This window comes from Cibotium barometz, chromosome 52, assembly GCF_041138505.1.
Source record: "Cibotium barometz isolate CiBa-2024 chromosome 52, ASM4113850v1, whole genome shotgun sequence".
In the NCBI taxonomy this organism is placed as follows: domain Eukaryota; kingdom Viridiplantae; phylum Streptophyta; class Polypodiopsida; order Cyatheales; family Cibotiaceae; genus Cibotium; species Cibotium barometz.
In genome coordinates, this window is record NC_141097.1 from 42,859,756 (window position 1) to 42,887,346 (window position 27,591).

At 39.9% G+C, this 27,591-nt stretch overlaps 1 protein-coding gene across 7 annotated transcripts in view; it reads left to right on the top strand.

Moving 5' to 3' along the window:
* The window catches only part of LOC147609146 (Tetratricopeptide repeat (TPR)-like superfamily protein), a 38,784-nt gene extending 16,726 nt beyond the window's left edge, over positions 1–22,058 (top strand). For 2 of the 7 annotated variants that reach the window (XR_015264357.1, XR_015264359.1), the window contains 5 exons: positions 9,537–9,689; positions 9,785–9,987; positions 10,102–10,315; positions 20,853–20,904; positions 21,669–22,058. Coding sequence is in view for 4 of the 7 variants with exons in the window: in XM_086788416.1 (XP_086644542.1) it covers positions 9,537–9,689; positions 9,785–9,987; positions 10,102–10,294 (549 nt within the window). In the remaining 3 variants the exon portion in view is untranslated. Of the gene's footprint in view, positions 1–9,536; positions 9,690–9,784; positions 9,988–10,090; positions 10,970–20,852; positions 20,905–21,668 lie in introns of those variants that run through there. The other 5 variants (XR_015264358.1, XM_086788416.1, XM_086788415.1 and 2 more) reach the window with 5 other exon arrangements.
* Positions 22,059–27,591: the final 5,533 nt, after the last annotated feature.

Genomic DNA, 27,591 nt, shown 5'->3' on the forward strand with positions numbered 1-27,591 from the left:
AGATAGAGACTATTCGGAATTGGCCCGAATTGCAAAACGTACATCAAGTACGTAGTTTCCTGGGATTATGTTCGTATTACAGGCGTTTCATAAGGCATTTTGCTATGATTGCCACTCCTCTACATGATCTCACGAAGAAGAAAACTGCTTTCAAATGGACTTCAAAAGAACAGGATGCTTTCTTGCAGCTCAAGCATGCGATCATATGTGGTCCAGTATTGATTGTTCCTGACTTGCACAAGTCATTCGTGGTTGAATGTGATGCTTGTGGTGATTGCATAGGAGCTGTCCTAAATCAAGAAGAGCATGCAGTTGCATACGAGAGCCGTCGTTTGCATGATGCTGAGCTTCATATGGATATCTATGAGAAAGAGCTCTTGGCTGTAATTCACGCCTTAAAGATTTGGAAACACTACCTTCTGGGGGCTGAATTTGTAGTCAAGACTGATCATCAAAGCTTGAGATACTTTCTATCTCAAACCAAGCTTTCAGAGAAGCAGATGAGAATGGCAAATTTTCTTTCCATGTTTCATTTTCAGATTGTGCATACTCCAGGAAAGAAAAATGTGGTGGCCGATGCACTATCTAGGAGGCCTTATATTGCTGCAGTCTCGGTGGCCTCTCATGGAGATCTATCTGCTATGAGAGATTTGTATCATTTGGATGCTGATTTTTGCCATATATGGACTGATTTGATGGCTGGTCATTCACATGCCTCTTATGTTATCAATGAGGGTTATCTTATGAAGGATAATTGCCTATGTGTGGTGAAGGATTTGCGTCCAAAAGTTATGGACGAATGTCACGCTCCACCTTATGCTGGTCATAGAGGTATTATGCCTACTACTCGCATGATTCAGAGGTATTTCTTTTGGCCAAGCATGCGTAAAGACATTGAGGCTTATGTGCGTGCATGTATTACTTGCCAAAAGGTGAAATTTGACAGGCAAAAACCTCCAGGTTTAGCAAGCAAGCTCACTTCTTGCCCATCAAGAAAACCATTAAAGCTGATCATATGGTAAAGCTTTTTCTTGCTAATATTTTCAAGCATCATGGAATGCCTAAATCCATTGTTGGGGATAGAGATCCCAGGACTACAAGCCTATTTTGGAGGGCTTTGTTTGATAATATGGGTACTAAGCTTGAATTTTCATCAGCTTATCATCCCCAAACGGATGGCCAAAGTGAAGCTGCAAATTCAGCTGTGTTGGATTTGTTGAAGTGTTATGTGGCAGATCAAAAGAGTGCATGGGAGAAATATCTTCCACTTGTTGAGTTTGCCTACAACAATACGATCCATGCTTCCACGAGCAAGGCTCCGTTTGAGATTATTTATGGCAGAGTGGTCTTGCCACCCATCCTTCGTACAAAGGATGAGATTTTTGCAGCTGATGAATATGTTCGTGACTTGGATGTTGCCTTTGGTCAGGTGCGGACAGCCATTGCAAGATCTCAGGATAAGCATAAAATGGCTGCTGACAAGCATAGAAGGGACATGGAAGTCAAAGAAGGTGATTGGGTATTGCTGAAATTTGAGAAGGCTAGGCTTCGGAAGAGGCCAGGACGAGAAGGATCATATCCTAAGCTTTCTCCTCGCTATTATGGACCCTTCAAGGTGATTCACAAGATCAATGAAGTGTCCTATAGGCTTGCTTTACCTAGTCATTGGAAGATTCACAATGCTTTTCATGTGAGTCTATTTCGGAAATATGTGGGGCCAGATCCTGATGAGCCTGTCACAGAAGATCCGCCAGAAATTGAAGAGCTTGAGGAGATCCTCCAGCCAGAACAGATTGTTTTTCACAAGGAGAGAAAGCTACCTGCAGGAAAGCTTTCCAGGAGATACCTTGTGAAGTTTAAGAATTATTTGCCTATTGATGCAGATTATCCGCAATTGTTGCACGCATATCTTGAGGCTTTTTCAGTTGAGGTCAACTCTTTAGAAGCCCGGGGGGATGTCACCAATTGGCCGACCATTTGGTCCATTCCTAGTTTTTGCGTCTCGTTCACTTGAGGCCAGGCGGTGTCTCATGTGAAGAGGCCAGTATTTTGCTGACATGGACGGGAGCCAGACTGGTGCCATCCGTGTGTTAGCAAGATGGTGTCGTATGGACGGGAGCCAGACCAGTGCCACCCGTGTATGACCTGGACTGTGTTCGATCCATGGGACTGTCACGCCATGGAAGAGCCAGTATTCGTGCCGTGTTTTACCTATGGGACTGTCACACCATAGGGAAACTCGTGCCTGGAACTGTGTCTTACCTATGGGACTGTCACTCCATAGGAAGACCAGGTTTTTATGTTTTTATGTCGTGCCAGTTTTGTGCCGACAGATATTTTGTACATGTTCCATGAACGGGAGATATGTCCATGTTACTTTTTGCACATGCACACATATTTTGCATGTTTGAAACTGTTTTCGCATGACATGTATTTGTGTGTTTGCCTGCCTGACGTGTTACTTACTGAGCGGGGACGCCTGCCAGTGAGTCGTGAAGTCTGCTTTGTATTCTGACGAGTTTTGGTGCATGTGAACAGGTGGTAAGTATGTTACACATGTTGTTTTAATATTAAATTCTAACCCTTTATTTTATAAGGTTAGGTGTTCACACTTATTTAAAAGTGGGCACCCCCTTTGGGCACCCACTTTGGGGCCAAGGTGGGGAGCCCCACTTTTAAGTAAGTGTGGGGGTGGGCATGGTCACCAACCCCCACTAGTCTCCCACATGCAAACGTGGGTATGACCAAAGTAAAACTTCACTTAAATTTATTAAAAAAAAGGACTCCCTCCATGAAGCGTAGGAGCATCATCGCTTTGATTCATCAACCGGCGACCATCTCTCCCTCTGGCGCATGCTCTTCATGAAGGCGATTGCATCAGTATCCTTTGTTGCTGGCTGCGCCTACCTCTCTACAGGTGGCTGAGTATAGTTGCGGGTGGCTGCTTACTCCACGTAATCATCTCCTACAGGCTGCTCTTCCTACGCAAAGGAGGCTGGCTGAAATTGCACTGCAGGTGGCCGCCATCTATTACTGTGCTGCTGCGCATACCCTCATCCAGGTGGCTGCACAGGCTGCTGTGTACCTCCTTTCAACGTACAGCCTCTGGCGGCTGTACTTTCTGCTCCTCTGGTGGACTGTGCGTTTCATCTGCAGGCGGCTGCCATCTCCCCTTTACTGCTGCACAGTAGGCGGTTACACAGGCTGCAGCCACGTGGTTGTGCACATCAGCTAGGCGGCCCCTATGCTTTAGGCGGCTGTTTTCCTACAGGCGTCTGCTCCTATTCGACTGCAACTCCTACTCCCCACAGACGGCTGCAGCAAGTATCCCCCTTCTCCATACAAGGTGGTTGCACTTGCTCTTCAGCAGGTTTCCTTTTTACTCTTGCAGGCAAGTGTGGAAGTACACTCTCTTCATAACAGGCTGCTCCTCCACATAGCAGCCAGGTCTCTATCCGCCCTTGCAAGTGGATACTTCTTCTCGCACAGCAGGCGGCTGTGGTTTTCTTTTACGGTGGTACCTGCCTTGGTGGTTCACCACGAGGCGACTGAGTCTTCATCAAAGGAACTTCGCCTCTCCTGGGAGGCTTCTTCATACTTCGAGTATGGGTTTTCTATCAACCATCCACAAGTAAGTGACTTTCAGATTTGAGTAAAGTATTATATGTTTAAATCTGATAAGGGATTCATCCCTCTACGGCCACACCCGTTCGGTGCCGGGTTGTCCAAGCTGTATTGGCGAACCTCGGTCCAAAAGTGCTGAGATCGGGAGAGCCAGGCGTTAGTACGAGAGCGCCTGTTTGTGCGTGGTCTCGGAACACCAGTGAGGCGCTCTCCGCGGAGTCCAGTGAAAGCACAGGACCGTAGAGATTGGACCACACTAGTGGTCGTTCTGCTTCAAGCTTCTACATCGAAAATTCGAGCCTACTTGTTTGGTACTGTTTTCATATGTACATGGACATTATCTGGTTCTCAGAACCCATGGAGCATTGTATTCATTAAATACTCCCAATAAATATATCATATATTGAGGGGGGGGTCGGCCCGTTCCGGCCCCAGTGCTGGTGTCCATCTTTCCATTTCTGTTCATTTAAATTTCAAGTTGTTTTAAGTTGTCCATTTCATATTTGTGGTTTTAAAGTTGTGCTATTAAGCGTGTGGGTGTCCAACGGAGTCTTTCCCACTTGACGGGATCGGTTTCAGTTCCTCTGATCATCCTCAATCTGATGGCCAGACTGAAAGAGTGAATTAGATTTTGGAGGATATGCTTTGAGCATATGTATCCAAAAGACAAAGTTCATGGAAGGATTATCTTCCTATGTTAGAATTTGCATATAACAGTACTAAGCATACGAGTACAGGGTTTAGTCCTTTCATGCTTATGTATGGTTTTCAACCAAGATCACTTGTTACAGTAGGATTCTCAGGACTTCAGCATGATGCAGCACGTAATTTTTTGCAAGATATGCAGGAAATGTTACAAGTTGCGAAGGAATCTATTAGAAGTGCTCAAGACCGCGACAGGTTTTATTCTAATAGACATCGTTCACCTAGAGAGTTCTCTGAAGGAACGATGGTGTATTTGCGAGTTCCGAAAGATTCCGATACTTTACGGATAGGTAGATCTCCGAAATTATCCCCTAGATACTGTGGACCATTTCGTGTTACACGACGGATTGGTTCAGTTGCATATGAATTGGATTTGCCTTCTCATGTGAAAGTTTATCTTGTATTTCATGTCAGTAGACTTAAGGAAGTACTGGGTGGAGCAGATCAGTTAGTTACTCCTCAAGAAATTATAGATGTCCAGGACATGACATTTGTTCCGCACGAACCTGAAAAGATTCTTGGATTTCGTGAACGAAGATTGCGTCATACGCTTATCACGGAATACAAGATCAAGTGGAAGGATCGTGTTGAGGAGGACGCTACATGGGAGACATTGACTTCTCTTCAGAGAGATTACCCTGGCTTTTTAGTGAGCTCAGGAGTGAGCTCTTAGAGGAAGGGGAGTATGTCATGTGCACAGTGGGTATCTACCGTGTGCTATACGCATGCAAGACTAGTTTCGAGGCTTGGGGAAGCTTGGAACTAGGCAGGCTGATTGACGAGCTGAGTTAGGGATATACTAACGGGCGGGCACCCAAGTATGGACGGGCGGGCGGCCAAGTGTGGACGCCCGATGACCGGCCAAGAGCCTATAAAAGGGTGGCCAAGGTTAGTTATTGTATTATAGAGAGTCTCACGAGTTTGTGAGAGCTCTATGGTCTTGGAGCCTGGATCTAGTGCAGACGTGCACCTGCTTTATGCAGCCGAGGCCGGCAGCAATCTCGAGGCCCGCGAGGGCAGCTTCGTGGCGGTATGGGACGTCACGAGGAGGAGATTGGTCGGTACGTCATCCTAGTTAGCTCAGCTCGTGGCTCGGTGGGGACAGCCAAGACTGTGGGCTCGCCCACGGCTGTCATGGTTGGGAGGTGAGTCAGGCCTGCACCCCCTTGCTTGTTTGTTGTTCGTTTGTTTGCAGGATTCGAGTTTCGAACCAAGATCGATCACGAGGGGATCCGTGGGGATTTGACACTCCCCTACCTTGCCTACATTAATTGCACACAAAAAATAGGTGCCAAGACATGAAGAGACCAAGATATTTATTATGTGGCACCGCCTCGTGACACTCCAACCATTTGAAATGATGGTGTAACCAAACTTCTTCCAACCTTCTTTGATAGGTTGGAGAGAACTCTCAATCCTCTCCTTCTCTTTCTCCAACATGGTGATCCTCATCTTATTGTACTCTAAACCTGTCCACCCATCCACATTGCCTACAACTGCAACATTGGCAATCATCCTCTTCCATTGGTCTGTGTGTAGCACATTGAAAGAGATATTACACTCAATGAGAGTGCGTTCTATCTCAATCTCTATCCTACGTTGTCTCTCCTTGATCCATCACATGGAGTGTAAGGAGGAATCAATGTTACATTGCTTAAAAGGCTGCCCAATAGGTGCAGAAGAAGTAGGCACTTCCTCATCCTCAGAAATCCTAGCCCTCATCTTGCTAGGTGCTGCATCTGTAGGCAAAGGATCCAACAACACATCGTTATCAACAATAGTGCTACAAATCTCTGCCATGTGGAAACTCCTTAGGGTTCTCCCTTATAATAGCATCAGCCATCTCCTATGGAATACTTGGACACCCACCAATTCCCTTGCCCCCCAACTTTGACATGTGGCGGATGACCTGCGCGATCGAGCTAGACTGCTGCAAGTTACAATAACGGCACTTCCAATGACGAGTACCTGAGCCTACTGATGATGTGCTGTTAAGTATGATGGTGTGTCAGTAAGGATTTGGTGCCTTTGGCATCTTGGACAAGCTGCAATTTACAAAAATCAATATTAGAAGCCACATTAGTGGCTGAATTTCTGAAAATAGAGGAATTCGGGAATGAAGATTGGAAAAAATACATTAAAAAGAGATTGTTCAAGGGGCTGAATTTCTGAAAATAGAGGGAATGATTAGAAAAAAAATAAAAATACATAATTAATAGAGGTAATTTCTGAAAATAGAGGGCTTAGGAAATGATTGAAAATAGAGCGCATTCTTGAAGGCTGAAAATAGAGGGAATTTTTGAAAATTGGAATTTCTTGAATTGGGGCTAATGATTAATCTGTGTTAAAATTAACTTATTAAGGATAGGATTAGTTTAATTAAGGGTTGAGAGAGAGAGAGAGAGAGAGAGAGAGAGAGAGAGAGAGTCTGTGTCATCAATGATCATTCATGAGAGAGAGAGTCTAGAAAGAAAGAAAGAAAGATATATTAACGTCTCCTAAAGGCCGAAATGGCCCATGAGACCAAAACAAGGTACAACTGATGATGATGATGTCTCATCATAACAAATCTGAAAGAAAGAATGAAAATAGTAACATCCTAAGAGAGCTAAGAGCTGAAAGCTGAACCGTTGAATCGTCGCGGTGAACTCCTCCAGTGGCGGGCAATGATGGCTCGAATCTGTTGATGGTGAGGGAGTTGTGGACGCGATCCTCGTGGTCGTGGGCGTCTCGCTCTACAGATGGCAATGGCTCTGTCCAGGGTGACTCCTCTGGAGGGTGGTCTGCCAGGTAGGCCTGTAGATGGGGGAGTAGAGGCTGGTGGGGTTATAGTGCTAGCTCTGAAAAAATCTGTGAGGGCGCTCTGTCTAGGCGGCTTTGGTCCCACTGCCCTCCTGTCCCTCAATAGGCTCTCTGTGTGGCGTCTAAGCTCAAGTATGAAGAGCCCTAAGCACCTTTGGTCCTCAAAGTCCATGATCCGACGCAAAGGTCTAAAGCCTTCACGGACCAGGCAGTGGTACCTCCCTCGGATCTCATAGTAGACAGTATGACATATATAGTGTTCCTCCGACTCCACCTCCTGATGGCAAAGCTGGCAGATGCAGTCCTCTAGTGATATATCCTCATATCGACCTGTCTCTATCCTCAGTCGGTGTGAAGAGGTGCGAATCTGTCCAATAGCACTCCGAATACCATGTGAGAGGTGTGTGTCCATGTAAGCATGGCATATAATAAACTTGTCCGATGAGAGGTGTAGAAAATGACTGTGGTAGTGTGCCATTTTCGTGCCCAACGGCTGCGGGGGCCTGACCCATGTCCTCTCTGTATCTAGATAGATACAAAGGAGGTATATAATGGGTGGAAGCCGATGGAGAGGCCCCTAGTGGTGATGATCTCATGCATGATTAGGAGTAAGCCATCAGTGCCACATGAGATTGTGCGGGCAGAGATGGGGGTTGCACCGATAGTGATAGAGGCTCTATTCCAGATAGTGACATACTGGCACAGGGCTGCTTGCATGGAGGCTTTACGACCTTCACATGTGACAACACGTCAGACTTACACGTGGGGTGCGTACACACCGATACGCGGGATATACACTCTAGTAATCCATGGGACATGTGGGGGTTGCATGGGAAAACCAATGGCGGCATACTATTGCACATCACCGCTTATATTAATAAGTGTGAACACGTTCGTGGGTGACGGTTGTAGGCCAAAGACTCAATGATGTGTAGCAGGGGGTACCAGTGGGGACAAAGGGGGGGCGTGAGTATGGTGTGTGGCCGGTAAGGTACACACTAGACGCCCAGGGTCACTGGTATATATAATGGTTGGGTGGTTAAAAATGGTATGCCAAAGCTAGGTTTATTTTTGCTATTTTAGAGCTCTTCTTCTCTCTCATGTTTTTGCATAAAGGAGGATTCCTAGAGCCAGGGCTGTTTGCATGGAGGCTTGACAAAACCACTTTAATTCGTGAACAAGGAGATAGAGTTGTAGAGATAGAAGACACTAGATTGGGGCCCAACAACTACCCTCTTAAGAGACCCCTCCCGCAAGTAAGTTTATTTGCTTTTATTACTTTGGAGAATTTCTTTACAATGCAGACTTACCAAGAACTTATTGACGATGATTGACTGTGGAATGCCAAATGCAAGGATGGACAAGACCAAACGTCGGCTGAACCATCATGTGGTTTGAAAGTACTTTTGAAGGTACTTCGGGAGCTAATATGCATCTACTGAGGGAATGCGGGACTGATTGCTGAAGATAGCTTCTTATTGCCTTGGACTGTAGCACGCTGAGGGTCCTCTGCTGAGGATATGAATGCAGGCCTCCTGGGACTTTGACACACATATTTACTGCTTTGTTCAATGCAAAAATATGCAAGAATGAGATGATCAAATGAATGGGCTGAAGGGCGCCCTATAAAGGACCCATATTGCAAGTTGGCCATGCCTCATGTTGTCGGCGTGTTTAGGAGGACAAGCAAATGCTGTTCGGCCATATGTATGCAAGCTGGTGTGGTGCAAACTGCCCACGACATGCTGAATTTTATGCTTATGCAGGTGCCTTTCACACATGTGATTATGCGGCCACTGTATGCTGCTGGCAGACTATGAATGCTGCTGCTCTCCCATGATTGGCCACCTAGGCTTGATGCCCATGGGTAGCCCATATGCAAGGCTTCCTAAGGCTGGCCAAAGGCTAGCCTAAGCCTTTGCTTCTACATGCTTGCTACATGCATCTACTCTAGGATGACCTAAATGCTCGTTTCTCCAAGTAGGTTAAGTGACACATACCAACACCGAAGGCTTTAGATGTGAGCTATGTAGCTCGTGCTTGACATGTCCCTGGACTAGGGCTCACAATGGGGTCATGGCATACGACAAATAAATCCCTAAAAGGTTCTACTGATGTACATATGTAGCACTGATGAGCCAATGCGTAGCACCTTAGTGCATGGGTGCGTGTAACATGCTCATTGGACTATACTCCTCATAGTCAATAGAGAGTGGACTCAAAATGCTCCTCCTTGTAATATCTTGTGTGACTTGCGGATTCCATTGATGCATTTTTGTTTACTGTTCTATGTGCAATCAATATGGATCTCATGTTTTGTGTGGGATCAACCCACCATGAAGTTGCTTGTGACACTCAACTTCACATATATAGTTTCTCGCTAAAATTTTTGTTGTGCTTTACAGAGAGCCAAGGAGCAAGCTGAAAGAAGAAAACAGGCTGAGCAGATGTTCCAGTTGGGTCAGCGAGCTTATGGAAGAGGAATGTATGACAAAGCTGTAGAGTTTTTTGAAGCTGCACTAACCAATATTCCAGGTGCTTCACACCTTGGTGGTGAGGTAAGGACATTCACTTGGTACATATATATATATATATATGGAACATTGAAGAAGGCTGGTATTAACATGAATCTCTTTGCTTTCCATCAAATCAGGTTCAGGTATGGCTTGCTATGGCCTATGAGGCGAATGGTAAGCACTCCGAGTGTATTGCATTGTACAAGAAGCTGGAGAGTACCCATCCAAGTAGATCTATCAGGAGGCAGGCTAAAGATCTACGGTACATTTTAGAGGCGCCCAAGTTGAAGATATCAAAGGAAGAGATGGTGTCCATACCACTTATTGGTGACAATAATGGGTAAGACTTTCAAGCGTTTAAACTTTCTACACAAATTATGTTTTGATTTGATGGGCCATCTAGCATAGTTATGTTTTTCTATACCTTGACCAATGCACTGAAGGCCTGTATCAGTGAGACAAGGACATGGAGCAAGATGTACAAAGAGCGGAGGAAAAAGACCTTAAAGAAAGGGACACCAACCAAAGATTATATGGAGGACTGGCTAGTATGGAAACCTCCTCGATGGGAACGGAGTCCTTATTTTTGGGTCGCAGTTACGGTTTGGCTCACCCTTGTGGGGATCTCTTTGATGTTCCAAGACTGATAATCTGCCTCACATTCTAAGGTTGTACCATCTTTACTTGCTTCTGGCATTTTACTTGTACATTAAAGCTCAATCTTGTTTTGTTGCTCCAAAAGTTTTCTTTAACCTAATGAGGGTAAGGGGTGCATGACAGTGTCCTCTAATGGAGGTTTGAATTACTTCCTTTATTTGGCAAAGTGTGATCTTCTTCACTCTTAATCATACCAAAGTCCAGCAATTAGAGCTTTAGTACAAGGGTATATGGTGGTTGATGGTTTCAACAGCTTACAAAGAACCTTTGCAAGAAGACCAGTAGTGTTCAGGGCATCAAAATCAGCTTTCTTGTATGATGCTGTACTTGCTAAGGAGAGTGAGTTAGAACAACCCACAATGCACTGAATGCCTGTATCAGCAAGACAAGGACACGGAGCAAGCTGTACAAAGAGTGGAGGAAAAAGACCTAAAAGAAAGGGGCTAACCAAATATTATTTTTAGGACTGGTTGGCATGGAAACCTCCTCGATGTGAATGGAGTCCTTATTTTTGGGTCGTGGTTACAGTTAGGCTCACCTTTGTGGGGATTTCTTTGATGTTCTAAGACTGATAATCTGGCTGACATTTCAAGGTTGTATCATCTCTACTTGCTTCTGGCATTTTACTTGTACATTAAAGGATCAATCTTGTTTGTTGCTCCAAATTTCTCTATAACCTGGTGAGGGGTGAATGAGTGTCCTCTAATGGAGGTTTGAAGTACTTTCTGTATTTGGCAAAGTGTGATCTTCTTCACTCTGAATGTACCAAAGCCCAGCAAGAGCTTTAGTACGAAGGTATGCAGCGGTTGATGGTTTCAACAGCTTACAAAGAACCTTGCAAGAAGACCTGAAGTATTGTTCATGGTGTCAAAATCCAGGTTCTTGTATGATGCTATACTTGTTAAGGAGAGAGAGTTAGAACAAACCGCAAACCTGTTAACCTTGCTAGGGACTCAGGATGTAACAAGAGGGCGGCCCGAGGGGGGGGGGGTGGTGGTTGTGGGGGGGGCATGAGACTACTCCGTGCGTACTTTGAAGGGGTGTGTCCTAATGGTATGGGATGCCAGGGATTTGCATGTGGAGCCATGTCTTGGATGCTCGGGGGTGAGCTTGAATGGCTCTATGATTCGGCGATGAGCTAGATGTGAGTGTCTATATGTTTCTGTGTTTTGCTTAATCGCAGGTGTCTGCTAGACAGCGGCCTTACATTGGTACCAGAGGCAGACCTGCTGATATTAAGTCAGGAACACTTCAAAAGGAGGAGGAGAAAATCAATCGTGTGGATCTTCTGGACTCAGAACTGTGGGCTGCTTTTCTAGTTCTCCAAGGCCCGGTGGTATGGGATATTGAGGGCGGGAGACAGAGGAGAGTTAGATATGGGTGGAGAAGATGGCATGGTTAGACATGCTTGGAAGAGTCTCTGTACTGCTGCATATCTATGAAAAGGCAGGTACTTTTTGTTGTGTACATGTCGAGTTTGCATGGTGCTTTTCAGGTCTTTGATGCATGCATGCGTGGGAGGAGTTTCTTGTGAGGCCTGGTTGTGGATCTGAGAAGAGGGTTTCACTGCCCAGAAGCCATGTACAAGGGGCTGGTTACATTATTAGACTGAGTATGTGTGCAAACTCCATGTGAGTAGCACACATAGAAACTCAAGTTTTTAAGGGTTTGCTGCAGCCTACTGTGCGTGTGCTATGGGACGGCTCAAAAACGCTTTTTACATGTCTAAGGCTGGTTGAAAACTTGCGTGTGCATGGTACAACTGTATAGAAGGGCACACCGGAGAGAGAAGAAAGGTGTGGACTGTAGCATGTACAGGGGGCTATTGTACACATGGGCACGCCAGCATGTGTGTATGTGGGCGCCGAGATGTGACCTGGGCTATGGGTGCACTACAGGGATTACACGGCCTATTCAAAAAAAGCAAGTGTATGTCATTATTTTGGGAGTATTAGATTAAAACATTTTTTTAGTACTAATGCCTAAAACAGGGGGGTAAAGAGGTTAATACTTGCATGCTTTTTTTATCGAGAACTAGCTTTTTCTGGAACTTGCTCAAATCAGCCCCTTACGTGCGAAGGCTGGGCTGCTGGTCGATCTCCTTGGGCTCTGTCACCTCGAGAGCAGCGACACCTCTCCCATAAGTGGAGATGGTGCCCAATAAGCTATCCACACTTTTAAATTTATTTAAAAGAGTGCTTGATTTATGAGAGTTTGGCCGGTCGCCATCCAATAAATGCCCACTCACTTATAACCTGTTCGTCCAGTCTCTAATGAAGTGTGGATGCCCAAACTCACTTATATACTGTTTGGCCGTACTTCAATGAAGTGTGAGCTAAAACTCAAATAAGATTAAACAAAGAGTTTAAGGTCACACCTACCACTTGTCTACTACAGCCCACAAGCAAGGTTAGGACACAGATTCACACGCATGGTTCACAAGAGGGCATCCCCTGGCCGCCATAAACTAGACACACAGATCTTGCAGGCAATAAAGCATTTCACGTGAAAACAGTTCCAAGCATGCAAGTATGCCATGCATAGGAATGTATTGGTCAATCTCTCTTTCATTTAGCTTGTAGCAAGTGGTTATTCTGGGCGTAGACATTACATCCCCAAGCCAACCGGAATACCGTAATTTGGATATGGGTGCGTACCAAAATCCCCATCTCTCATATCCCCTACTGGCCCTAGGTGTAGACATCAATCCCCTACCATGAGGTGCCAGTCCACATGACCCTTGGCGTAGACATAAGCATGGTCACCGCGAAACGTGTTTCACGGACGTTTCGTCCAACGTTTCAGGGAAGCGGAAAAGTTGAGAAGGAAGAAATAAAAACGTTCAATATTGAACATTATTGCAATTTGTGCTTGCGGCTCCGCTAATTATAAGGCATGTTATTTTTTGTTTATGTAATTGGAGGGAGAAATTGCACTTTCCCTCTCCAGTTGAAGGCCCAAATTTAAAATTTTCTTAAATTGGAGAGAAAAATTGAACTTGTCCTCTCCAATTGAAGGCCCAAATGTGAAATTTCAGATTTGGGCTCCTAGCCATCAGATTTCATGTATATAATCGTTCCGGTCTATTGTTTTGAACATTGTCCACTTGCACGGGTTTGAAACGTTTTGTTCCAAAATAAATCGTTTCAGCAACGTTTTGTTTTAGTAGTGAAACGTTTTGCGGTGACCTTGGACGTAAGTCCCTTCCCATGAGGTGTCATCTCCACACTATGGAGCCCGTCCATAGGTCTAGAAGCGTAGAGAATGCCCAACTATTGACCCCCCCTCGACTTCTAAACAATTGACCACAATTGAAAAGTTTCCAAGTATGCTTCCAGGAAACGTGGATAGTCCAGGAAGTATACTTCATCCATCCATTTAGCATCCATGGGTGAATAATTTTTGAACTTCATATCTTTGAAGTTTTCCACTTGCAAGCTTACATGCCTTGCAAAACACAATTTGCTTTGGTTGTAACACCTTTTCCAGCTCTTCCACTTGAGGTGGATCTTCCATAACCGGCTCTATAGGCTGCGGTTCCACATATTTGCGCAAGAGCCTTACATGAAATGCATTGTGTATCCTCTAATTATTCGGCAAAGCCAACCGAAAAGCCACTTCATTGATCTCCTCAATGACTTTGAATGGTCCATAGAACTTGGTAGAGAGCGTAGGACACATCCCCTCTTTTCTAGGCCTCTTTCTAAATTTGGCTTTCTTGAATTTTAGCAACACCCAATCATTTTTATTTGATGGTCGAATTGCCTTCTATGCTTATCCGTAGCATTTATATGCTTCTCTTGAGAATGCTCAATGGCTGTCCGCACTTATGGAAAGGTACTATTAAGGTTCTTGAGAAATTCATCGGTGGCAAAAATTTCATCCTTTGTATGAAGGATGGGTGGCAAAGAGCCCCCGTTTGAGATCATGTATGGCAAAGTGGTAAATACTTCTTCCAATAACTTTTTTGATCGACCACGTAGCGTTTAAGCAAATCTAATACAGTTGAATTTGCAGCTTCACTTTGTTCATCCGTTTGAGGATGATAAGCTGATGAAAAGTTCAACCTACTGCCCATGTTGTCAATAAGAGCTCTCCAAAAGAGACTCGTTGTCCTGGGATCTCTACCCCCATAATTGTTCCATGATGCTTAAACACCTATGACATAAAGATTCTGACCATGTGCTCACCTTTTATAATCTTTTTAACAGGTAAGAAGTGAGCTTGCTTGCTAAATCTGTCCATAATAGTCCATATTGCATCATTGCCATACTATGTAAGAGGCAAATCCATGATGAAATCCATGGCAATGTTGTCCCATGATTGGTTCGTAATTGGCAAAGGTTGAAGCAAACCGGGAGTCTTTTGCCTATCGAATTTCACCTTTTAATAGGTGATACATGCACGTACATGAGGCTCTATGTCTCTTCTCATGTTTGGCCAAAAGAAGTATTTCTCAGTCATTTGAGTAGTAGGCAAAATTTCTCTGTCTTGATAAGGAGGTGCATGGCATTCATCCAAAACTTTTTGTCTCATGTTTGAAACTACATATAGGCAATTATAGTCATCTTTCACTATATACGAGGTGAAAAGATAGCATGCAAATGAATCCTGCAAAGATCCAAGCCATTAAGGATTGGCCGGAACTTAAACATGAAGTTCGTAGTTTTCTTGGTTTATGTTCGTATTACAAGAGGTTCATATCTCGTTTTGCAATGAACTTACCAAAAAAAACGGAGCTATGTTTAAATGGTAAAAAAAAAGGAGCTATGTTTAAATGGTCAAAATCTAAAATTGATGCTTTCCTTAAGCTCAAGAGTGTCGTTACATCACAACTAGTTTTGGTGATTCTTGATTTACAAAAGCCATTCAATGTTGAATGTGATGCATGTGGCATTGCAAAGGAGTTGTCCTATATCAAGATGATGCCGAGCTTTCTATTGGCATCTATGATAAAGAGCTATTTCTTACAGTATGGAAACGCTACTTATTGGGAGCTAAATTTACAGTCAAGACCGATCACCAAAGTTTGTGGTATTTTCTGACGCAAACTTAACTTTCAGAGAAGAATATGAGGATCGCCAATTTCCTCTCTATGTTTCATTTTCAAATTTTGCACACCTCTAGGAAGAAGAATGTGGTTACAGATACTCTATTAAGAAAACCATACGTGGCTGCAATTTCAGTTGCCTTACATCAAGACTTATCTTGGATGCGAGACATGTATCATTTGGATGCTCGAGACACGTATCATTTGGATGCTCAAGACATGTATCATTTGGATGCTGAATTTGCAGATATATGGATTGACTTAAGTTGGTCAAGCACAGACACACTTTGTCCAAGATAGTGAATTCACTCTTTTTGCCATAATCATAAGCTTGTGTTTTCTCAATTCATCAAAGACCACTTTCAAGCACATCTTATGCTGTTCCTCATTCCTTGAAAACACTAAAATGTCGTCGAAAAAGACACTTTAAATGCTCAATGATTTCTGGAAATTCAATCCATCATTCGGTTAAAGGTAGTCGGAGCATTTGTGAGATCGAATGTCATAACCAAATACTCATAGAGACCAAAAGATGCGCGAAAGACTGTCTTGTCTGTACATCTTGAGGCATCACTCTTACTTGATGATAGCCACTCTTAAGATCAATGCGACTAAAACATGACGAACCATCCAATTTTTCCAAGATATCATTAATCCTCTGAATAGGAAATTGATTCTTGAATTAAGTGCCCTGTAATCCATGCACATGTGAAATGAACCATCTTTCTTTTGCACAAGAAGAATAGGTGAACAAAATGGTGAAGAACTTGGTCGCACTAAACCCTTCTTAAAGAGTTTACCAACTTGCTTCATAATTTTCTCTTGTTGGCAAGCACTCACACGATATGACGCCATCCAATAAATGCCCAAACTCACTTATAACCTGTTTGGCCGTACTTTAATGAAGTGTGGACCTACAAAGCAACACAATGAGCTAAAACACAAATAAGATTATACAAAGAGTTTAGGGTCACACCTACTACTTGTTTACAACCCACATGCAAGGTCACGAGAGGGCGTCCCTTGTTTGTAAACTAAACACATAGGTCTTGCAGGTAGTGAAAATTTCATCACACTGTAGAGCCCATCCATAGGTCCAGAAGTGTAGAGAATGCCCAACTAGTGACACTCAAAGGTTGAACCTAAGGTTGAGTAGTCACAATTCTACGTGGTCACGTGGTGCGGCATCAGGTCGAGGATGTTGGAAATTCAAGCTTTATCCATCCATTGGGGAGACATTTAAGACTAATGATGTAAAGCCAAAACCTTACAGTGTATCTAGATGTTGTAATTGAGGAATGTAAGTACTTAAAAGTCCTAGAATCTACCTGGAATAAGGTGCCTAGCTCAAGTGGGGGTAGGGGGATTCCAATCACCATAAAGAGAGCCCAAATTGTAGGAGAGGTGTCTAGAATCATGGGATGAAGATTAGGGATGATTAATCCACCATTAGGTGGTAGTGCCTTGAGCTAAACATAGGTACTCATGTCTATTTAAAGCCCAATCAATGAAGATCTAAGTGTGTGCTATTATCATCATCTTGTCCTCATTATGTTCATCTTTTGAATCATTAGTATTAATCACTTCACATTAGTATAGCTCACAATGTTTAGTGTGCTTGTCATGCATAAACATCTTTTGAATCATTAGTATAGCTTACAATGTTTAGTTTGCTTGTCATGCATAAACATCTTTTGAATCATTAGTATTAATCACTTCATATTAGTATAGCTCACAATGTTTAGTGTGCTCTTCATGCATAAACATCGTATCTAAACACCGCTTCTATTCACCCTAAGCTATCCAAACATCATAATCAACATACGAACCATTGTTAGGGTTTCTTTGGTATGTGGGTTTACCTTAATCCTCTATGGTTCTATGTCAACTAATCCTTGGTTAGGTCTATGGAGACCTTTTAGATACACCACTAGAAACACAAGTGCACTCATCTTATAACACAACTACCACCTCAGTACATGGGACCTACAATCCTTGGTTAGGTATATATGGTGATCTTATAGATACACCGCCATGAACATAAGTACATGTCTCCTAGAGCACCAGTACCACCTAACTACATGGGACATAATCCTTGGTTAGGTCTATGGAGACTTACAAATACACCACCAAGAACTCAAGTACACACCTTCTATAACCAAGTATCACCTCACTACATGGGACAACCCGTTCATGGCGCAATATTTGGTAATGATTCAAATCTTTTCCCTGCTTTTACTTCGTATGCTAAGCCATATCAACAATATATTGGCTTGAATAAACCTCCTTTGCCATCACCTACTCCTCATCCTCCCAAATCTCCTTCTATTCTTGTGAGTTTTTTACTCCAATGTTCTTGATTTGCAAAAATAGTTACAAGAGTTAGCCTCCAAGGCTCCCCAACAAGCCGTAGCTAGTAAACTCCTCACATAGGTTTGTTTCACGGGAATGCCTTCTCGAGAGAGTGGAAGGAGTGTGAGGCGCTTTACATTGATAGCTTGCTCGGCAAGTGGAATGCTTTTTTTGATTTGTAATGGTATATTGACTATCAATGTATCAATCACATACAGATTATGCTTCGTCATAACGCATTCACATGGTTGAAGGATCTCTATATAAAGCCAACGTGGGCAGATTTTTTTTGCTCATGTTTAGGGTGAATTTTGACAAGATCGACAACTTTTGGAAGTTGTTTTAAGTTGGAGGTGGGGAAGAAGAGTCTTCATAATTATTCACGCAAGTCCCCTACCTTTGGTCTGCATGAACTCCTTAGAGAAGAGGAATCTATAGGCGGTCCCATCGGGAGCGGGTTTTATTTGATTGCAACTCTACTCACAAATTTTCTTCTTTGCAGTCGTTTTGGCTATCCATGGTGGCAAGTGACAATTGTTATGTGGTCAAATTTGCCATGGGTATAGATGTGTAAGTGTGAGATGCTTTTTCACGCTATTAAGCTCTTAAAACATATTATTCATAGAAAATAAAATAAAAAATGCTCAGTGAATCAAGTTAAGCTCTACATTATGTGAATTTAGGGTGTACAAAGTCAAAAAGTTTCACCTGTCCAAAACTAGGACATGTACACCAAGAAATGAGGCTTTAAAGGTTTCCAATTGTAAATTATATTTTGTTTGAAGGCACCTAACAAAGGATTTGACATTTCATTAGATTTTATTAAAAAGTGCTCACCTAAGGATTTGATGTTTCATTACAATACTTCACAGTGAGATTCCTTGGCTAACTAAGTGTGTGGAAAGCCCATTAGTTCATATATATATATATATATATATATAGAGAGAGAGAGAGAGAGAGAGAGAGAGAGAGAGAGAGAGAGAGCAATACATACATACATATGTAGATACACACACAGGTGTGTGTATATAAGTATGTATGTATGTATATTATGTGTGTGAATATATATATATATATATATGTATGTATGTATGTATGTATGTATGTACATACATACATACATACATACATATATATATATGTATATATGTGTATATATATATATATATATATATGTATATATATATAATATTTATCTATCTATCTAACTGTTAGGTATTTCAGAGTTTAGTAGTGTGTCCATTGGTGTGAACACTCGCTTAGAATGTGAACAATTCTTATTGAGGTCTAGGTCAAAAGATGAGGCTTGATGCTTATAAAAGAACTGTACTTGGCGGAAGTATTATCATAATTCATTCATCATGCTTTCTCTCTCTCTCTCTCTCTCTCTCTCTCTCTCTCTCTCTCTCTCTCTCTCTCTCTCTCTCTCTCTCTCCTGTCCCCCTCCCCCTGCCCTCGGTGCACCCATTAGGAGAAATATAGAGACTCCATTTTGTCTCTTAAGGGGTTTCTCTCACTTCTCTCTCTTTAGAAAAAATTTCTAAAATAATATTATAATATTAGCTCTTGTAAAATCAAGGAGATCTCTTTATATTGTTTTTAAAAGAGATTCATTTATTATTTTATTGTACTACTATCCCATCTCCAAAGTTAGACCACCTGTCCTCAAAATTCTTAAATCTAAAATAATAATATTCTATTTGATCTAAAAACTTGAAGCATCTAAGATGTTACACTCTTAAATACCCACATGACTTTTTAGCTTCTAAATCTTTCCAAATAGATTGCATTCACGTATTTTAAAATGGGAGAAGTTAAAAAACGGAATAACTTGATGTAGACATTACATTTTCGAATTTCTTTTTATCCACGCCTACCTCTATGCTCTAAGAGTGTGACTGTTAATTTTCATCATTTTTAATTAAGTATCCAAGGATTTATGAATTTTTTATTCTTTAGAGACTTCTTTAGATTTTTTAGAATAAGAAACTAGGGTTTTTAGTTTAGAGAGATTTTAGTTTGCTTTGATGAGATATTACTTTAGGTTTTGCACTTTTCCTCTTTTGTATAGAGAAAATTCAAATCTGTGTTTGTTTTCTTTAGTAGCTATGCTCAAAAGCTTTCTTTCCCTCCTAAATCACATTAATGAGTTTAGATCTTCTCAATCATGGGGTTTCCTCTCTTATGTAACAGAGAAATTGAAGGGTATGTTGATTATTTGGTGCCATTTAGTTAGAACCACATATTCATCTTTCCCTTCAATCATCTTTCTGTTCATTAATCTTTGCAAAAAAGAATCAAAGAACAAGAGAGTAATGGAGGTATGTCCATCTTGTTATTTGTTATGTTGTTTTGTTATGGTTTAATTTTATCTGAGTTATTATGTTTTCTTTTCTATTTTGATCATCTTATTGTTCTAAATGTGATTTAGTCATGTGTGAAATAGAAAATAATAGTTGAGTTTAATGATGTTATTTTTGTGCTATTTGGATTGTTCATTATACTGATTTTTTGAGTGCAACAACTGTGTGAAATATAATTGTTGATTAATAGTATTGATTTTGTTTTAAAAACAAGAGAGTAAAAGAATTAAAGAACAAGAGAGTAATGCAAGTATGTCCATCTTGTTATCTATTATGTTATTTTGTTATGGTTTAATATTATCTGAGTTATTTTGTTTTCTTTTCTATTTTGACCATCTTATTGTTCTAAATTTGATTTAGTCATCTGTAAAATAGAAGATAATAGTTGAGTTTAAGGATGCTATTTTTGTGTTATTTAGATTGTTTATTAGTGATTTTTGAGTGAAACAAGTGTGTGAAATATAATTGTTGATTAATAGTTATGATTTAGTTTTAGGATATATTGAAGTCTATATGTTATGTTCAATAATGTTATTTCTCATTTATGATGTTATTTTCGTATTATTTGGATGAAATAAGTGTGTTATTTTTATTACAAGTTATGATTTAATTATATATTATATTGAAGTTATATCTGGTTAAAGTTGTGTTCAATAATACTATTTTTAGGTTAAATTTTTGAGTTATACAAATGTATAAAAGCTATCTTTTTGTTAATATTTGTATTTTATCCAGAGCTAATTTTTGATTAATAGTTGTGTTTTGTCCAAATGCTAATTTTAGGATGTAAGCCAGAACAAGAGGACAGACATTCACACTTTCAATTGGAGGTCAAGTATGTTTTCTTTTCTATTTTGATCATCTTATTGTTCTAATGTGATTTAGTCATGTGTGAAATAGAAAATAATAGTTGAGTTTAATGATGTTATTTTTGTGCTATTTGGATTATTCATTCTTACTGATTTTCTGCGTGCAACAAGTATGTGAAATATTATTGTTGATTAATAGTATTGATTTAGTTTTGGAAATAAGAGTAAAAGAATCAAAGAACAAGAGAGTAATGGAAGTATGTCCATCTTGTTATCTATTATGTTATTTTGTTATGGTTTAATATTATTTGAGTTATTTTGTTTTCTTTTCTATTTTGATCATCTTACTGTTCTAAATGTGATTTAGTCATATATAAAATAGAAGATAATAGTTGAGTTTAAGGATGTTATTTCTGTGTTATTTAGATTGTTTATTAGTGATTTTTTGAGTGAAACAAGTGTGTGAAATATAATTGTTGATTAATAGTTATGATTTAGTTTTAGGATATATTGAAGTCTATTTGTTATGTTCAATAATGTTATTTCTCATTTATGATGTTATTTCTGTGTTATTTGGATGAAACAAGTGTGTTATTTTGATTACAAGTTATGATTTAGTTATATATTATATTTAAGTTATTTCTAGTTAAAGTTGTGTTCAATAATATTATTTTTAGTTAAATTTTTGAGTTATACAAATGTATAAAAGCTACTTTTTTATTAATATTTATATTTTATCCAGAGCTAATTTTTGATTAATAGTTGTGTTTTGTCCAAATGCTAATTTTAGGATGTAGGCCAGAACAAGAAGAGAGACATTCACTTTCAATTGGTGAAGTATGCATTGGATAATTCTAAATTCAAAACCCTTTGGTGATGATATTGTAAGAGTACACTTGAAGGAGGTAAGCAATACCTTCACAGTTACATATGCTCAAGGTATATGTGACAAGGTAGGGATTAGCTCCGAATCCTATGCTATGATTTATAAGCAATTGGATGCAGGGTTTAAGACTATTCTTAACAAGAGACGGGTGGTGCCCATTTTCCTAAATTGCTCTATGTAAAGCAGGCACGAAAAGATCTTAATGCAAAAGTCTTAGCCACAATTGGTGAGCCAATACATTTGGAACATACACAGATGCTTAAGTCTGGATTAAAGGAAGTTCCCTTTAAATTACATGTAGACAATAACTTTGTATTGAATGTATGCAAGCTACAAGTAGCAATGGTAAAGTTCTATAACATGTCCGCCCCGTCGAAGAATGCAGAGATAAGCTTCAATTTGTTTTGAAGCTCCGATGAGAGTAAATTCATTAAGGGCCAAAAGCTTAAACGTGTTAGCTTGACACTAATGAATAGGTCGTTGGATCCTAGCATCAATTCAAAACATCCAAATATTTTAGTGTGCAATCGGAGAATGAAATATGGTGGCTTGTTACATTTGAGGTACCAAAGGAGGACCATGAAGTACTTAAGATTTTTTTTAACTTAAGAGAGATACCAAATATTGTATGACGACAAAACAATGGTAAAGTTTTGCATGTCGATGGATTTGGTGAATACAAAATAGAATGACATCTTGCTGGCAATTTAAAAACATTGAAATGAATGTTTGGTGTTTCAAATTCAGTATCAGCTGAGTTCCCTTGCATGCAATCTAGAAAGAAAGGCAAGGATGGAAAGAAACAATGGATTGTAAGGACAGGACACCGTGGTGCTCCAACACATGACCAGTGTGTTCAAAGGAATGGAATGTTGGTGTCATTAGATCCTAAGTGGGATCCTATTTTAGAAATACCCTTAACAAGGATTCACTTTTGTACCTTGCATTGCATAGTAAGGATAATAGAGAAGTTGGTGTTTGAGTACGTGTGTTTCGCCTACAAGATGCAACCTGCTTCAGATGTTGATGCAACATGCAAGAAGATAGAACAAGTCTTATTTGATGTTGGATTGCACCACGGCCAAGTAGAAATAAAAAAGGACGAGAAAAAGTCAGGAAAGAGTGAAAATTTATCATGCAAACGGTGTTTTGGGGGAGCTGTGATTGGAGCAATGGGGGACGGACGCGGATAGCAAGGCAAATGTGTGGATTGCACTTGATAAATTCGCACTACTTTTACAAAAGATGACATTCAATTCTGATGATGCCAATGCATTTAAAGAGACGATTGTAAACTTGCATAACTCAATGACAGAGGCATGGACTTCAAACTGCATTACACAGTATATGGTCAGAGTGGTCTCCATTTCATTTTTACAATTAAATTGTGAATGTAGTATTTTGAGTTTGATTGTGAATCCTGTGTTTTTGAATGCAGCACATGCTTGAGGCTTATGGTCTATACTTTGCTGAACAAGGAAGTTTGGCGATATGGTCCACACAAGGCATGGAGCAATCTCATAAGCAAGCTCGATGCGGATTCCAAAAAACAATGGCACATGGAGGTGGAATCAATGATTCCAATCCTATGAGGCAGTTACTCCAATGGTGGTAGGAGAATAGAGATAAGATATGAGGACAAATTAATAAAGTCCAAATTCAATGATACGGAAGCTGTTCGCAGAGCAATATATGAAGTGAGGAAAGTAAGATATGAAAATAGCATGGCCAAAGAACATTATGCAGAATGGTTGAAACCCAAGAGAGAGTCGGTAGCAAATGGAAATATCAATAGAATTGTAATTATGAGATAAAATTTTATGTTCATAGGTGGAGGCCTGGCATTGTGGCTCTTCATGAGATTAGGAAATACCAAAACACAATGAACCTTCTCAAACTAAAGCTCTCCTTCCATTGTGTGGTGCGAGAGATCATGTAAGATTTGTAAGACCATCGTCGTCGTGATAGGAGGTTCTGGGTTTATGCAACATCAAGCCCACTACCTACGCGGTGGATAGGCAAATTTTTGGAGGCACTCTAGGAGGTTGCAGAGGTGTATCTAGTGGGACATTTTTGGTAACACGGTGTTTGCAGTTGTCCATGCAAAGAGGGTCACCATCACCATCAGTGAAAATGACATACAGTTTGGTGCGACGTTGGAGAGATCCTCCGGGCCAGGATCTTTAGTTTTATTTTTGTATATCTCACATGAATGCAATTCTCAAAAGCAATGTAAAGCTCGATGTATATCTTTAATTTTTTTTTCTCTTATCTTGTGTTGTAAATAAGGCTCTTTTAATTAAAATTTATATAATTTATTGATTTATATGTGTCTTCGAATAGATACAATTTTTATTTGAGTTACGTGTCTAATTTGAATTTATTTGCTTGAGTCAACTAATAAAATACATTACAAGACACGTATTGAATAAAAAACTCTATAACCCAAATTTTCATTCATAGCATAAAAAATTACAGTCATCAAAGTTACATAATCATCATCGCTATATCCTAGGCTTCTTACTACTAGGCTCTCCAGACTTTAAAGCCATCTTGATGGCTGGAATCAAAACATGGAACTCTTTAAGCTCTGTCCTGATGATGGTGGGATCCTGTACCCCTGCCACAATGCCACGGGCCACCACAAAATGTAAAGGCCCTGACCTTTGAGTCGAGAATAAGTAAAGTAACTTTGAGCGTCGAAGTAGAACAACTTTTTTCAAACTTGATTTAGTCGGAATAAGTTTGAATGCAGCACCCTTTATAAGTGCTTTAATCTTCAAAAAGTTCTCCGCATACCTTGGAGAGCAAGTCTTGTGGAAGACTATCACATCATTCATGAGTTTGCCAATATACTCCTTGTTGAGAGCAGAGTCATGAACCCTTCCTTGGCTCCTAGATCTTCCACTCTGCTTCGATGCAAATTCATCAAGATACACAATTTCCTGCAAACCAATAAAATTGATGTCAGCATCGATTATGCAATGCATGGGAGAGAATGATTTTTTTAAAAGAATGGCCCCAAATTTGATATTTAGGGCCTCCAGGGCATGTAAACCCCACATGTATGATCCCATGCCCATTAGAGGATGGGAATTGCAGTGTTCGAAGGCTCACGTGAGAAGCCCTGATTTTTACAGATTCAGGACTTCCCATGCGAGCCTTCAGAGACTACACTTCCCAGCCTCTGATGGGCATCTAGGATCATACATGTGGGGTTAACATACCCTAAAGGAAATAAATATCAAATCTGGGGAGCAATTAGTAAAGGAACTCAATGAAGCTAGTGGTGGTTCGTGACTTGGGGTTTCATCAGGCTGGATGGATGCAAGTGCCATGCGAGAGCTCTCTGCGGCCTCAATGACAGGGTCTAGAGTGGTCTCTTCTGGCTTTGTGTCTATGTATTCCACTAGAGGGAGATCTTGAATGTCATCATCCTCTGGCTCTTGAACATCAGAGTTCAAGATGTAAATAGCAAAAACAATATCCCACTCAATGAGATCGAGTGGGATGTGCTCTTCATAGGAGGTTGGGAGGACAACGGTAGTGTGGAAATCTTGTCCGACATGAGCTAGAGCTCTGTTTATCGCCTTCTTGTGGTTGGATCCCCTCTTCATGTTGAAGAGAAACTCCAAAGGAATCCAACTCAAGGTGGAATTTGTGATAGAGTAGGTGAAGTCGTCGATCGCATCGCAAAATGCAGCTAGCAAGGTGGAGTTTGGGTCTAAGGTGGAGATGACAGCCTCGAGGTCTAAACTCTTGCAAAACCTAGGGGTCCCCAAGGTGAGCATAGCGCGAGTACTGCTAATCCACGCGGGCAAAAGCAGGGGAGGCGGCCATGATGGGTAGTAGGGAGAGTTAGCACACAAAGGGAGAGCTAGAGAATAGATAGTATAAATGAGTTTGATCTATAACTTATACTCATATTTATACTTACACTTAAATTTATAATATTTTTAATAAATTTATACTTATGTTTATTATATTACTTACAAATATTTATAAACTTATATTTATTTTTATACCTTATGTTTATACTTTAGTAAATAAAGGATAATTCATTAAAATATAATAAATAATAAATCATACTTCTATTTCATATAATAAATAATAAATCATACTTTTATTTCACGTTATATTATATTATTATTATTATTATTATATTATATTATTTACATAATTACTTATATTATTATTTACACTTAAATATATACTTAAAGTTATATTTATTTTTAAACTTATATCTATAGACTAAAAAATTAATGACACTTCATTAAAATATAACAAATTATAAAAATATATTTATATTTGTAGCATAATTAATTATATTATTATTTACACTTAAATATATACTTATATTTATATTTATATTTACGTTTGTACTTACTTATACTTATCATTATTTTCTTACATATTAAAGGGTTTGAGACACAGTAGACTTAAAAAGTCATAATACTTTATGAAAATGAAGAAAAATTAAATTTACAACACTTTTTCAAAGAAACAGCTTCTTATATTCACTTGGAAGAATAAGAGTTATATTGACTCCACAATCTCAAGGACGTATGGAGTAACACACTACTTGCTTGCTTTGCAATGTTCACTTCTTCGACTCTCCCAACCTTCCTACCATCCAACTTAAAATAGAAATTACAAGGGGGATTATTGGACATAAGTTGGATTTCTTGCCTCAAAAAACTAAGGAGCCAATGACTCTCTACATTAACGCTAAAAGGGTCATGACCCTCCCAAATAATAACCACATCAATGAGTACTGAATGCGTGCCATCTTGCATGTCTTGGTCCAAGCTGAGCCACTCCCCTTCTTGCAGAAGCCGCCATCTCCTATACTTGAAGCGAATGCACAAAGTTTGTCTTGCAATGAAGTACCTGTATCATAAAAAACAAACAATAACCAACATAAAAATATAAAATCAACAATTATCAACAATCAACAATCAACAATCAGTATTCAACAATTAACATTCAACAATCAACAATTAAAATCAACAATCAAAATCAACAATGCAATGAAGTACCTGTATCATAAAAAACAAACAATAACCAACATAAAAATATAAAATCAACAATTATCAACAATCAACAATCAACAATCAGTATTCAACAATTAACATTCAACAATTAACATTCAACAATCAACAATTAAAATCAACAATCAAAATCAACAATCAGTGTCTTGCAATGAAGTACTTATGATGAATAAAAACCATCAACAATCAACATAAGTACAATCTTACCTAAAGGTAACATCTTACATAGTAATTCTTCACTCAATGATATCATCGTGGTGAGTTCTCTTGAGATGCCATGACTCAGTAATAACTGAGTAGTCATGGCATCCTCAGATGGGAACTTGGATTGATAAGTAATCTTAGTTTTCTTAACTACTTCAGAAGATCCAAACAAATGTGCAAACAAACCAAATGATACAAACTAACTTAGATGCATATCTCTTGTAAGATTCCTCCCGTCCCTCAAGATGTCCAGTTTCTTTCCCTGTAATCAATCCCCTTTTTTTTCAGAATAATAAAAGATCTTATTTTTACCTGTTTTAGTCTAGAGAGAGAAAATATTCTAGAGAGGGTAATTCAATTTTTAGATATCTTTGGATGGAAAAATATCCCTTCTTATTAAAATAAATTCCCCCGAAACAGAAGTTTAAAAAGAAATTCCTAAGGTGCATTAGAATTAAATTATAATGTGCACAAAATACCTTAGCCTAAGGGTCTAAATTTTTTGAAAATTTTGGATTAAGGTTCCTATGGACCAATAAGATTAATCCAAGATAGGGCGGAGATAAATTTAA